At 41.4% G+C, this 15188-nt stretch overlaps 1 protein-coding gene across 1 annotated transcript in view; it reads right to left on the bottom strand.

The window, feature by feature from the left end:
- Positions 1 to 15188, bottom strand: part of Cntnap5 (contactin associated protein family member 5) — a 954245-nt gene that overhangs the window by 727716 nt on the left and 211341 nt on the right. Inside the window, 1 exon segment of the mRNA XM_042054039.1 lies at positions 12170 to 12363. Coding sequence (XP_041909973.1) covers positions 12170 to 12363 — 194 coding nt within the window.

Genomic DNA, 15188 nt, shown 5'->3' with positions numbered 1-15188 from the left:
TCTCTGTCTGTGAGTCTCTGTGTGTTTCAATCTCCAGCCCCTTGCTCAGTTCATGAACTGTGTGGTGGCGCATAGAGCGCAGACGGGCGTGGTGCACCGCATCCATATCTACCTGAGGTAGACCCACAGCCTGCATAGATGCTAAAACAACATGTTGATGTGTGTAACCAAGCCTTCTTGGACCTTGTCCCTTCCACATACTCAGTTTTTCAGTTCATTAATAGAAGTCTGGCCCTCTGTCATTGTAACTTGTCACAAAGGAAGAAAGATGACACAAAAATGTAGCCAAATTATTACAAAGGCAAAATTGCTTCCAGGGAAAACTTACCATGTCAATTGATCTATTGACAAGCCTGAAGTACATATCTCACACCTTCATACAGCTCCTCATGGTTCCCCTTTCCATCTCACAGAGGACGGCCATATCCTACTTTTAAACAACTTTATTGTCTTATATATGCTTATATCCTAAATTATACACAAATAAGACAAGAAATGAGGAACCCAAGATTCTTTGATAACTCCAGCAAAATTCTAAGGGCCTTTTTAAAAATTTAATTTTAGTTTTTAGTGTGTGACTGTTTGCTTTGTGTGTGTGTGTGTGTGTGTGTGTGTGTGTGTGTTTGCTTTGTGTGTGTGCTTGTTTGCTTTGTGTGCGTGTAAATGAGTGTGATGCCTTCAGAGGCCATAGGTATTGGATCTGCTGGAGCTGGAGATACAGGTGTTTGTGGTCCACCACACATGCATGCTGGGAGCTGAACTGAATTCAGGTCTCTGGAAGACAGGAGTACATGCTCTTATCTGAGCAATCTCCTCATCCCTGGGGACTTTTATGTAATACCTTTGAAGGAAAAAAATCACTACTACCTTCATCTCTAGGCTGTAGCTCACTTTCTGAAACAATCTCAGGTTATATAGTGAAATAATTATTTCAAGGCAAGTTGGAGATGCCCGACACATGTTGTAGCCCCCTTTGGAATTTCCCTGTGATTCAGAAGGGCACTGCACACATCTGCAGATTCTCAGACCAGGGGAGGATTTTCACCATGTGCAGCATTGTAGCTGGTCATAGACATGAAACACATCAACTCTGAACACCCCCTTATTTGGCTGGCTCTGTTGGTCCGCTTTTATTATTGCCCTGCATCATCACCTTTGCATTATGGCCCTTTGTTTGCAGCCCACACTGAGGCTATCACAGCAAAGCCCTCCTTAACAGCAATAGTGTCTTGTGGTTTTTACATCGCATTTCTCTCCTTAATACTGACTGCTATTGTGATAATGAGCTTAGTAATCTCATTGAAGATGAATTTCCTTTGAACTCCTTTTCTTTTTTAAAAGCTGGAGAGAGTCTTTGTTTCCAGGAGCCCTTTCCAGGCCTGGAAGCTTTCCATTTGAGTACAAGCCAAGAAGACACCTGGGGCATCAGACTTTGGCCTCGGAGTCCTTTTCTTTAGGCGTCAGCAACTCCCCCAGGCTCTTCCTACAGCTCCTCTGTCTGCTACAAGGCCTCTGAGCTAATTGTCTTTAATGAGCTTGCTGGGCAACTCTGCCCATAACCCAAGGAGAGCTTACCTTTCCCACTGAGCTTTCAGTTTACTCGAAAAGTGCTGATATCTTATGCTTCTTCTTTCTTTTGTGTACAAAATGGAAATTAAAGAAATTGAGAGCTGGCGTCCACTGGGCTCCTCTACCAAGAGGATGCCCTTTACCTGACTTAATAACAGTTGTGGTTTTTACACTTAGCTCTGACCAAAGCTCATCAAGTGCAAGGATCCACTTAAGACACTGGGCTTTACAAAGGGAGATCGCAACCAGCTGCTAACAATCGCTTGATATTGTTTTAGAAATGTAAATTCTTAACCCAACTCTGACCTATCAGGTCAGATGTTCTACAAGCAGAGCTCAGCACACTGTGCCTTAACAAGCCCTGTGGGACATTTTGAGGCATGATCATTTTTTGAAACTACCTTTTACGGGTCGTATGAGGTCAGCATCCCCATTACACTCGCTTTTCAAGGGAGGAAGCTAAGCCTCCTAGGGATTTAGTTATCTATCAGAGCCACAGATTATTTTAAACTTCAAAGCAGAGGCAAAATATAGAAGAAAACAACAGCTTAAAGATGAAACATTAATTGCACATGTAGTAGTCAAAAGCTCAGTACTGGGGCTCAGATGGTAAAGTATGCTTGGTATGCAAAATGAGTATCTGAGTCCAAGCCCAGAGTCCAGTGAGAAGTAGGGTGTGGGTGTGTGCACTGGGTAGGTAGAGAAAAGTGGATTTCTGAGGTCTGCTGGTCAGCCAGCAGAGCCAGATTCAAGAGATCCAGACTTCTGAGAAAACAGGTCTCCAAAAATACCTGGAGGAAAGACATCTAAATTTGAGGTCTGTCCACTACATGCATGCACACATATGTGCATACTATACCAGCACACACACAGACACATGTAAAAAAAAAGAGAGAGAGAGAAAGGAAAAAAGGAAGAAAGAAAAACTCAGTAATAAAAAGACAACTGAAAATAACTCCCTCTCTCAGACACTACACTTAATACAACTCAATAAATTTGAAGAAGGAAAAACTATTATAAATTGAAATACTAATTCTGATCTATTCTAAGGAGAAAGTTTTCAAAACCTAATTGGTTTATATATACTGAAAATACAATTAGGAGCCTAACATCCTGGGAAACATGGAGTACTCTGACAAGAAGATTAATTTCATAGCAGTAGATTTAGAAGAATTAATTTTAAACAGATCAACCAAGTCCGTTTATATGAACTGCTGGGGCCTGTCCTACTAGAGAGAAGACAAGGGTAGGGACTGCAGTTATCTGCTCCTTCATGGGGAGTGTCCATGTGAATATTAATCCTGAAGACTGCGTGTCGACTCCCTGTCTGTGGAATGTGTTTAAGTGCCACCTGTGTAAATGTGGGGAAGCATTAGCTTCCTGAAGAGACTAGACCCCTCGCAGGGAAGAGCCCTGAAACATCACAGTAATTTCTCACATTAAATAAGGAAACAGATGGGCATCTGCCAGGAAGTTTTAAGACTGAGTATGAAGCAGAGGACTAGAGCGAAGCCTGCTGAAGCTGGAGCAAGCAGCAGCTGTTGGTTTGGCTACTTGTACCCTCTTTCCTTTTCAGCAGTGTCCCTTCAGCCTTAGGAGCATCTCAGGTCAGCAAAAAGCATAGGCAGCCACTAGGGTGTCTCAAGGAGAGCAAACACCGAGCTTCAGAAGTCTATCCTTGGTAAAGCTAGATCCACGTGAAGACAGGACTTCATTCCCATGGACTGCCTTCCCACAAGCAAGGCAAGCTGTAAGACAAAGTGTCTGAGCGGGAAGTGTGGAGGAATGGATCCTAGGGGTCAGGAAGCAGGTACATCTATATCTGCAAAGCAGCTGGCAAGGATGTGCTCAGGGAGATCAAATTACATTTTTGTTCAGTGGCACAGCTGGGACCCAGCCTGCTGCATGGCGGTGACTGATTTGTGTATTCATGGTCCCTGTTAAATTGACAGTCTGAGTGTACACCATTCTTCACTGACTTCTTAAAAAAATTAAAACAAGAATGAAAAGCACAGCCTGTATTAGTTCTTTGGGAATTTTATTGAAACAAATATTCATGTATATGTATTTACGTATTCATTGTGTTTACTAATTATTTGAGAATTTCATAGAATGTGTCTTGATTACATTTACCTCCAGCATTGTCCCAACTCCTCCCAGATCCATTCCTACCACTAACCCCCCCACACACATTTTTATTTTTCTTGTTCTTTTTAGAGGAGACCACCTTACAGCAGGTGTCCTGGTTCTTTGGCTCTTAATAACATGTTTACCATTTCATCTGCAATGTTCCTTGAACCTTAGGCATTATTGGGTTATATTACAATTGTATTAATTGGGGCAGGCATACTATGGTAAGGTGATCTACATTTTGACCAGTCACTGGTTCAAAAAGAAGAAAAAGAAGAAGTTGTTGTAGTGATGAGCAGTGGGCAGGCCTGCTTTTTGTCCTGATCGGCCTACGCATGGCTAGCTTTACACCAAAATAACAACACACAAACTGTATTCATTTAAATACTGCCTGGCCCATTAGTTCCAGCCTCTTATTGGCTAATTCTCACATCTTAATTAACCCATTTCTAATAATCTGTGTAGCACCATAAAGTGGTGGCTTACCAGGAAGATTCTAACCTGTGTCCATCTCGGAGAGGAAAGCTATGGCGTCTTCCTCACTATCTTCTTTCTCCCAGAATTTTGTTCTGTCTTCCCTGCCTACCTATGTTCTGACCTATCAGGCCAAGCAGTTTTCTTTATTAATTAACCAATGAAAGCAACAGATAGATAGAAGACCCTCCTACATCAAGTTGTTTCTTTGATGAGGGGTAAGCACTGCACTTATCTGTGGGTATTCAGAATGCAGTCAGAGATTGTACTGGGTTAGGAAAGTGACTGTAGGCTGTTTTCCTATTGGCTCCATGGTCTCTCCAGCCTTGAGTAGTTGGCTAGCTTGTCAGTAGCAGACACGAATCCCTTCCTATTGAGCAGGCCTTAAGTAGAAGTGCAGGTAGCTGTTGATTAGTCCCAGGATATGAATAGCACTCTCACACCTTTAGGGAAAGCTCCATCATTGTTGCATATGCAGGCATTAGAATTGAGGAGGGATATTGATCATTTCTCTTCCATGCCAGCCTTCATGGTTCCTTTCAACACTGTTAGAGTTAATCATCAGGAAGGAGGCTTCCAGCTAAGATCCAGAATGATTCCTTTAAGTCCTGGGTCCACAGTGTGTGGTATCGTCAACAGGAGGGCTAGACTTTGTTTTTCTAGTACCAAGGACAAGAGCAATAGCCTATATTGTTTGGAGGTCTCTTAGACTCCCCTGACTAACAACTCAAAAGTTTTCCCATGTCTGACTACACTGAGACTTTTGTTAGGTAGATAATGGATTTTGTATGTGTGTGTGGGGGGGGGCGAAGGATTACACTGTCTTTCCAAGTAGCATAACTTAAATTAATACACACAAACATATGCTTATGTAATTTTAAATAAACATAAAATAATATAAGTCCTTAGGGTCTTTTCAAACACCTTTAGTGTTATTTATTCCTCATCCTCTTTGACTTTTAAATAAAGTTCAATTCAAAAGTTAATACCCATAGTTTGCACTTCTATGTATACATGTGTGAGAAAACAAATTACAAAAAATAGCTTTAAAATCCTGGCAGTTGCCAAGCATCGTAGCCCATTCCTTTAATCCTAGCACTCTGGAGGCTGAGGCAGCCAATCACAGTGAGCTCACTGTCAGCCAGGTCTACACGATAAGTTCCAGACCACAAAATGCCCTGCAAATGTCTTTGATGGTATGCTATTTTGTCTAGTCCTTTACTTTATTTTAAAAGCGTTAAAGAAAGAAGTGTGGCAATGATGCAAGTAAGAGAGCTTGCTAGACAAGCATGATGCTCTAAGAATGAACCCCTTGAACTCCAATTAAAATAAATACCTGAGGTTGACAGTGTGCCTACCTGTAGCCCCAGGACTCCCAGAATCAGTGATCAGGAAGAAGGATCACTGAGGCTTGCTGGCTGGCAGCCTAGTTCCAGTTTCACTGAGAGGACTTGTTCCAGGGGACTAAGTAAGAAAGTGGCAGAGCAGAGTACACAACACCTGCCTTTATTTCCTAAATAAACAGATGTGTGTAGCACATGTACACAGTCAAATAAGAGCATGGGCCATGTTATAGAGGAGTTATGTTCTTGTCTCAAATAAACACATACATCCACTCAAATAAGAGCCTGGGCCATGTTACAGAGCAGTTATGTTCTTGTCTCGAATACACACATACATCCACTCAAATAAGAGCCTGGGCCATGTTACACAGGAGCCATGTTTTAGTCTCTTAATGGTTGTGGACATCCAGGAGAGGAAGAGACTGCATCTTTAAATCTCTGTTCATGTATCTAGCCTTGTGCTAGGCATATAATGAGAGCTTAAAAGATATATGTTGATAGTAATGAGCTTCTTTCTCTTAAATTGTTTTCTGAAATTGGTAGGCTTAAAATAGTATATCAAACAATGATCAATACTCACGGCATGCCAGGCAAAATTGGCAGAATAAATGTGTGTAAATCAAGAAGATAGGAGAGCATCTCCCAGAAAATTTGGGAGCTGCTCAAGGATGAAATTGGGGAACTGATGACTGAAATGTGCAATCTGTTGTTTCAATTGACCTCGGGGTAAGGAGAGTGCTGGGTAACCAGTGAAAACCTTTTATGAGCAAACAGACTCCAGAATGCTATACTAACCGCAGAGCAATACACCACACAGGCTGAGGGATCCCACTGTTAAGTACTTGATAGCTCACATGTTTTATAAAAGGCTGCGTGGTCTTAGGAAAAGTGAAATGCAAAATGAATCTGGAGAAACTGCAAGATAGTTGGAGGAAAGTAAAAGCTAGTGGATCCGTTGATTTTTCTGGTTGTTGTTACAAGATAGCTGACAGGAAGCAACTTAAAGGAAAATAATTTACTCTGGTTTATAGTTTGAGGGAATATAATTCCTCACAGGTACATGGCTGCAGGAACAACAGCCTGTTCTTCACATTGTAGCTGCCATCATGATGCAGAGTGGGAAGCAATTAAGCATTTCTGTGTTCATTACACATCTTCCCACAAAACCCGGAAATACTCCATAGTGGGTTTCTTCAAGGAGGATGGAGATTCCATTGTGATTTAGCTCAGTATTTTGTTCTGAAATCTTGGTGGAAGCTGTTTCATCTCCTTCATCCTCAGGTCCTAACTACCAATGCTTAGGCTACTGTATTACTTAGGGCCTTATGAGTTTCAACATCATTGAGAGGTAGAGTTGACTCTGTAAACTGCTTCTGTCTCCTGATAAAGCCCTGCTCCCTTGACCTTTTGAAATTTCAATTTATTCTATATATTGAAGCAACCAAATAGGCTTTAATAAAATGTAAAATGACATGTTCCTACTATTAGCAGAGTGCCCAGTTGCATGGAGTTCTGGCTGAAGAATATCTGCCACACAAAAGTGTGTGTTGTTCTGGGGTAAGATACCCGCAGGAAGCCACTTTGATCTCTTGGAGGCTGTCCTCTGAGTTTAGATTATCAGCTGCATAGGTATGGCCTTGCAGCCTTGCAAAATTCCTTGTTTTCTCACAGACATGACTCTTCAAGTTTCTCTTTTTCCTCAGGAACCTTTTTCATGGCCTTCGCATCTTTCAAGAGTCTTTATGTTATCACATAAAAAATGGTGAGAGCTCTATCCTCTTAGAAAAACTGACCTGTATCAAATGAAGGGTATCCCTTCATAGAGGACAGACTGGATGGAGTTCAGGAAGATGTGCGTAGATAGGAGGAGCTATAGTCTGCTGGATCCGAACAAAAGAAGCTGCCAAGAGCAAATACTTGCCTGAAATTTGCACCTGAAAGTTGCTTCTTGGAGCGTTATTTTCAAAAGACCAGTGGAACAAATTATCACAAAGAGGCACAGGCATTGGCAATGTAAGAAGGGCATTTGAAAGTGAAAGCAAGTGATTGGGAGGAAGAGAAGATGTAAACACCAGAACTCATAGCAGTTGACCAGTTTCTTGTTTTGTGCTTTCTTAGTGAACACATGGTGTCATCAAAGACTTTAGGTGGCTAGGACATTTCCCAGTAGGAAAGACATGGGTTGGTTCAAAGAGACAGGTTTTATAAGTTTTTGATGTGTGTGTGTGAAAGCAGGCTGCAAAGTCTTACCGTGCCTCAGTAAAGACCTAAGTGCTGAGCTGGGGAGATGGCTCAGCAGGTAAAGGTTCTTTCCTCTAGTCTAATGACCTGGGGTCTATCCCTGCAACACACAGCATGAAAGAGAAAAGACTTCTGCAGCTTGTCATCAACTTTTCCATACACCCCACCAACACACACAAAGGAAATCACACTGGCTCAGGCTACTGTTAGAGTTAGAATCTGAATCTTTACATTCCTCTAAAATGTCTACAAACTCAAACTAGGGAGACTTCAGATGCACTAGGATTCTGAAAATTGTTGCAAGTCTGTCCCTGAGACACCTTCACGCCTGATCATTTAGTGGCCAGGAGCTCAGCTTGTTAATAAATTGCTAGGCATTGATAAGTGGCTGCTCAGTGGCCTCATTCACGAATGTTCCACTCAGTGTCAGAGCAGAAACTCTACAAATTGGATTTTTAGTCCACGGAGATTTTCTCCTGTCTATTGCAAAGGTGTCTTTTAAAGGATCTTATCCTGAAGTGAACTTGAAATAAAAGAATTCTCTTGGGTAAATTGATGTCCTGAACTGAGTGTGCTGTTTGTATTGTGTAGAAATTAACCCGATTTGGGAAATAACCAGGCTAACTAAAGAATAAAACAATTATATTCTTATTTATTATAAGGGGAAAACTCATGGAACAGGAACAAGAAGTCCAAACTCAGCTGTACCCCCTTGGGAATCACAGAGAGTGAGCACCTTGGCCAAGCACCCCTTTTACTCCAGAAAGCCACGCTTTAACTTGGATCCACCTCTTAAAGATAATTGCCTAACAAGGTTTTCCCACCAGTATTGCTTGAAATACATTTTTTTAAAAAAACATTATAAACTGAAGCATATCCAACTTCAAGACTCTGCAAATAGCCACATGAGGCTGAGGATTTAACTGTTAGGAAGGAACTTGCCTAGCATGTCTCAGGACATGAGTTCTATCCCCAGCAACACACACACACACAAATCAGAGTGTTGAAGAGATGACTCAGCATGGACCATGGTTGCTCTACAAGCATGAGAACCAGAGTTTGAATTCCAGGAATTTACTGCAAAAGCTCAGTGGTGTGGCATTCTGTGTGTAATCCCAGTGCTCAAGAGGTAAAGACTGGTGCTCATTAGAGCAAACTGGCTAGCTAGTCAGAATTTAAAGATGAGCTTGGAGTTCAGTGAGAGATCCTGCCTTCATGTATGAGGGAGAATGATAATGAAGTTGTTCTCAATACCATCCATGGGATTCTATACATAATAGTACACATGTACATACATGGGAATATTAACAAAATTTCAACACATGTGAGTCAACATTCATGTCAGTAGGCATGTACACATATTCATGCATGTCATATACATACAAAAAGAAGAAATCCTTAATAGATGTTCTAAATCAGCATCCTTGAAGTTGATATTTATTGTTGATGGGTTTACATATTGGAGTAATATGGGAAGTTAAATGAGCTATTCAGACAGTTTTATTAAAAAATTTCTCTTGTTTTGTCCATTTCATTCTCTGAAGCTATGATCCTAAAGTGAAATTAAAAAAAAAATAAACAAAGGAGAAAAACAAAGACATCTACTGTATGTATATATGTGTGTGCTTGCATGCATATTTATGCTTGTGTGTTGAGAAATCAACACTGCGTACCTTCCTTAGTCTCTCTACACATTTTTTTTGAGTTAGATTTTCTAACTAAACCTGAAACTCACCAATTTGGCTAGACTATCTGGCCAGCAAGCCCGAGAGATCACTCATCTCTCACTTCACAAGGTTAAAAGTATGTGTTACTATGCACATTTTTCTTTTTTTAAATATATATATATATATATATATATATATATATATATATATTCACTCGCTGTGCCATTTCTCCTGCCCAAGGCAGTCGAGTGAACCACAGCATATTTTGATGCAAGTTCCCATATTAGCTGAAAAGGAGACTGCGCATATTTTGTGAAATGTTTGTAAAACACCAGTTTGACAGACTTTCCTCGACCATTTCAGAGTTTAGACACTATTTGCCTCACACAGGTACAGTTAGGTATAGTTGATGATTTCTTACTTTTATATTTAGCATTGTGTGAATTAAACAGTGGGGTTTAATATTATTCTTCCAGAGTAAGTCTGACAAGGTTCACATTTCAAGTGAGAAAGGAAAAGAAAAAAAAAAACTGTGAAAATAAAAAAGAAAGAAAGGAGAAACAGACCATAATTTTGCAACCAAGAATATTAAGAAGTAAAACTTAATTTTGATTAATGACGCTAACGGTGCCTGGACAGTGTTGGGCTGTTGAGGATGATGGGGTATGGTGGCAACAATCTTGCCTCTCCACACTGCAGATCTAAGAGCCAGGGTGATTCCAGAGTTCTTTTACTAAACACCCAAAATTAGCCCAGTGTGTCAAGGCTTAGTTCTCCATGGAGGCAGAAGAGAGAGGTGCTTGCCTTGAAAGAAATTAGAAGCACTTGAAACTCAAGTGAGCCAACACCTCAAGCAAGGCTAAGAGCCCTGCACAAGCTGTTCCCAGACACAGAGAGATGCCAGCCTTGAAAGCATCCTGATGCCCAGGGAGGCTGAGAGAAGGCCGCTTACGATCTGAAGAAAATGAAACTTGGATCTTTTTTACAGATGGAAACAAAATGACTCAAAACTGCAACTTCGTCTGAAAACAACCTGTTTTGATTGAAAACCCCAAGAAAATAAATAATCCCACATCTATCTTCCCCTTGAAAGTCAACATAAAAATTTGAAATAGTTCCCCAGATAGAAGGACTGCTTATTCCTCACTCCAAACCCAACAGCAAACTGAGCACAAATCTGCAAAAATTGATGTAAACTTCAATATTGAGAAAGAAAATAGAAGAGCCTCCGAAGAGAATTTTGAAAACGAAAAGCCTTGCCCTTTGAGAATATTGCAACTGATATCATAAGCAACCCACTGATGTTCAATATTCTGTTTAGTAACTAATCAGAATGCTCACTTTATCCCAAGCCTCAATTAGAGACCCAGATAGTAGAATAGGCAACAAATACTAATGCAGGCAAAACACATTCTTTTCAACAAGGTTGGGCTAAGACTGGAGGATGGAGTAACTGAAGTCATGGCTGCAGACAAGGAGGTTCTGTGAGGGCAGGAACACCTTTGCTGTTACTATGTCTTCACATTTAATGGCTTACCATCACATCTACCTGGTTTTTTGCGGGTTCTGGGGAACTTAACTACACCCTTTGATGGTAAGCACTGTGCCTACCAAACCATCTTCCTAAGCCTCAAACTCCAGCCTCTAGAGACAGGTAACATAACCTATCCAGGTAGCATAACCCTGTGTCTCTTTCCCTGCTTTCTTTTCCTAATGATTTTCGGACAAGCTTTTGTTGACATGAAGGTCACACAGTGTGGGCTGCAGCAGGAAAGAAAGCTCTGTTTTGTAAGTTAGAGCAGATGTGTTACTCCCAAACTGATAATTACTCACAGTGCCAGGATAAATCTAAACTTTGCCATGTTTTCCTATATTTGAATTTTTTTAGAACCTTGAATGGTGACTGTTCAACACAATGAGACAAAAGTACAGATTCCTCAGACAAAATTCCACACTTAGCAACCTTGAACAAGTGACAGTTCAGTTATTTCAGCAAGTTATAGAAAGTGTCTGATACATTTAAACAAACAAGTAGATAAAACCCTTTACCGATATGATGGTGAATGTTAATTGTCGATTTGACAGAATCCAGAGCCAGCTGAGAGATGAGCCTCTGAGCACGTCTGTAGGGAACTATCTTGATGGTGCGAATTGCATAGGAATGTCTTCCCACTGTGGGTGGCAGCATTCCCTGGCTAGAAGCCTGAACTGTACTGTAGTGGAGAAAGTGAGCCAAGGACCAGCAAAGCCTTTGTTTCTCCTTCTGGTTATGGCTGCCACATGACCAGGCCCCTCAAGCTCCTGGTACCATGACTTACATCCCTGCCATGATGGATAGTAAATTTGAACCGTAAGTCAAACAAGCCCTTTCTCAGTTTCATTGCTGTCATTGGTGCATTTTCCCCACAGCACCATGAAGAAAGGAGACAGCCAATGGCACAGTCTTACTGATACTCAGATTGTGTCAGCGTGTTTTCCTAGTCTTATAGATGACAACAGATTCTGTCAAAAAGCTCTTGAAAATCACAAGAAGGGGAGGAGTGCACTGAACTCTCTCCAGCTGACACTGATTTCCCTTGGGAGAGAGTTGCACTGGAACCAGGCCTAGACGCGGTTTCATTATTTCTGAATGGGTACAGGACAGTGATCAAGCCTCCACAGTCTGGATACAGCAAGCTGCCAGAAACACTAGTTAGTATTAGCACATTTCATCTTTATGCACTAGAAGACGAAAGTATTTCCTACCCATATGCTGTCTTCTTGCTTGTACTGTTGCCAGTTGTGCCCTGTGTCGCTGAACATCAGGCGATAGCTTGTCACCCAGTCAGAGCTCCCGTATCTTCCCTGCGTGGCCACTGCTGTAATCTCCACTCTGTTGCCCAGGTCCATCTGGAGCCACTGTTGGGCATTGGAGTCTGCTGGGGACCAACCACCAGTTCCTGGAATAGCATAAAAGAGAGACTGGTAATGATGCCTTAGAAAGCCTCCATTTTGTATGTTAAAGATCAATGAAAGCGTGTTCAACTAAAGCACCACTGTTCCCTGCCTCTGAACTTAAACTCCTAGTTCTTTCAGACCCCGATTCCTCTCCTGCAGCTCAGGGCTCCAGGTTCACTGCAGATGCAGTGTTTGTGGTGTCTCCTCCCTTCTTCCGTTCCCCTCTCAAGTCTTTCTTTCCTCTGAATTTTTCCTAGGAAACTACCAGGGGACCCGTGCTTCAGGTCTCAGAAGGCTTTGATTGGCCCTTTCATGACATCATTTACTCAACCTTTATTTTTCACGAAGAGAATGCTGGGTGAAATGGAAAGAAGGGTTCATTGAAAGCTAGCGAGGAAGACGACAGAAGCTGCATCAGAGGCACAGGGGATAGGCTCTCTTAGGAGGTGTGCAGGAAGGCCTTTCAAAGACGGAGACAGTGAAGCTGAATCCTCAGGCCGGGATACCATGTCTGGAAAGGCTGGGAAGTAGACAGGCAGTCACTGGTGCATAGGGAACAGAGGATGAAACGGTACAAATGCAATCTCAGCACATGAGGAAGTATGGCACATTTCACATGTGGCCCCCAGCACCAAGACATACAGGGACTTTTCAACAGCTGTGTGGCTCCCAGACTATTCATGACATTTGGACTTTGTAGATTACAAATATTCATTCTCATGGAACTGGAAGACTCGGCTTAAGTTTTTGCTTCCATCTCAGGTAGGAAAAATAAATCAATATAAACTTTGACTGAATGCTGAATTCTCAAGTTCTCTGGAACCCGGGGTGAGGAGCATCACAGAGTCTCATGAGATGGGCAAGTAAAGGGTGAAAAATCAACAGTTTTGCTCACAACATGAGGTGAGAGGCCTACTTGTAGTGCGAAGCGGCAGGGCTGCGTTCCCGCCGCCCAGTCACCGGCTAACTTTACACCCGAAATAATTACACGGAAACTGTATTCTTTTAAAACACTGCCTGGCCCATTATCTGTAGCCTCTTATAGGCTAATTCTCACATCTTCCTTTAACCCATATTTAGTAATCTGGGTAGCACCACGAGGTGTGCCTTACCAGGAGAGATCTTAACCTGCGTCCATCTCGGAGAGGAGTGGCATGGAGACTCCTATGGCGACTGCCTGAAGCGTCTCCCCCACTCTACTTCCTTGTTCCCACCATTCTGTTCTGTCTACTCCACCTACCTAATTTTTCTGTTCTCTTAAAGGGCCAAGGCAGTTTTCTTTATTAATTAACCAATGAAAGAAACATAGACAGATAACTCTCCTCCATCACCTACTGATCTTAAAGGAATGAGCAACAGATTCAACTTTTCCTTCAGCTTACGTGCTCATCCCATGATGCTCTAGCTTCTTTTCCACTTAGTGAAAAAGCATTCACTCACACTGCGGTTGAAAATTTGGGGACTTTCTGTATCCTAATGCCCACTGCACAGGACTATGTGTGTCAAAATCTGTAGACACTGGAGCTGGGGAAGTATGGCAGAGCCCCTGCTGATCTTAAGACATATGTAGACTGTGAGGACTGTATTCAGCATTACATAGTCTTTAATAGTCTTGTTTGATAAACTTCTTTTTATTTCTTATTGTTAATAAGAATTTTATTTTTATTATTAAATTTATTTATTCTATTTATTATTATCAAAATTTTATTTCTTCTTCTTAATAATAAAAAAATTCAATGTGAGTTCGAGGCCAGCCTGGTCTACAAGAGTTAGTTCCAGGACAGGCTCCAAAGCCACAGAGAAACCCCGTCTTGAAAAATCAAAAAAAAAAAAATAATAAAATTCAAAGCAGGAAAGAAGAAAGGCATGTGATTGTCATCTACTCTGAAATGTGTTCTGAGCGTTGGGTATGACACCAAGAAGATAGGTCCTGAGGTACACTGATACTTCCCCCTTTCTGTAGCAAGAGGGCTGACTGTGTGTGTGTGGGGGGAGGTAATGTGGGGTAACTGCATTCTCTAACTTTCCATATTGTCACGACTATAGCCATAAGACCAAGTTCTCCAGAATGAAAGCTGTAAGTGAATTTCCAACTTCCCTGTCTCTTGCTTTCACCTTCCCATGACAGACACAGTGAACAAGGTTTAGATATTGCTGGAACCATAGTTTCTGGCTAGTTAAATAAAGGTTGATTTGCACGTTTGTGGTTTTTCATATAGCATTTAATTTAGGTATATCTATTGAATAAAGTTATAATAAATGATATATGGGGAAATATAAAAGTGTAAAACTATACACAGAAATTTAAGAGTGGGCAGAATAATGTGGGACTTTGACCCTTTTGAATGGTGCTTACTAATTTGGAATAAAAATCCTCAAGTCTTCATAATTTGCTTTTCATTGCTGACAATCCCCAACTTAACTTTTTTTATCATATTTTACTTTTTCATTTTTACAAATATTTACGTGTAAGATAAAGTTACATTAAAATAGAAGAAAGTAGGTCTATGGCGATGGCTCAACAAGTAAAGGACTTGCAGTGCAAGACCTGAGGTTGGATCCCAGTACTCAGGTAAATCCTAGGCAGGTGTGCTGGCTTAATTGCAATCTCAGTGCATAGGAAGTAGAGACAAAAGGTTCTGCAAGCAAACAGGCAAACTAGACTAGCAGGGTCCGTGAGCACTTGGTTTAGGTGAGAGTTACTGCATCTGTATAAAAGGTAGAGAGAGTAACTGAACAAGATACCCAAGCAACAGAGCCTTGGTATTCAACTTGCACACCTGTATAGATAAACATGTATCTTCCCACACACATGCAGACACACATA

Source organism: Arvicola amphibius, chromosome 12 (assembly GCF_903992535.2).
Source record: "Arvicola amphibius chromosome 12, mArvAmp1.2, whole genome shotgun sequence".
Classification (NCBI taxonomy): domain Eukaryota; kingdom Metazoa; phylum Chordata; class Mammalia; order Rodentia; family Cricetidae; genus Arvicola; species Arvicola amphibius.
This window is presented reverse-complemented; position numbering and strand designations above follow the sequence as displayed.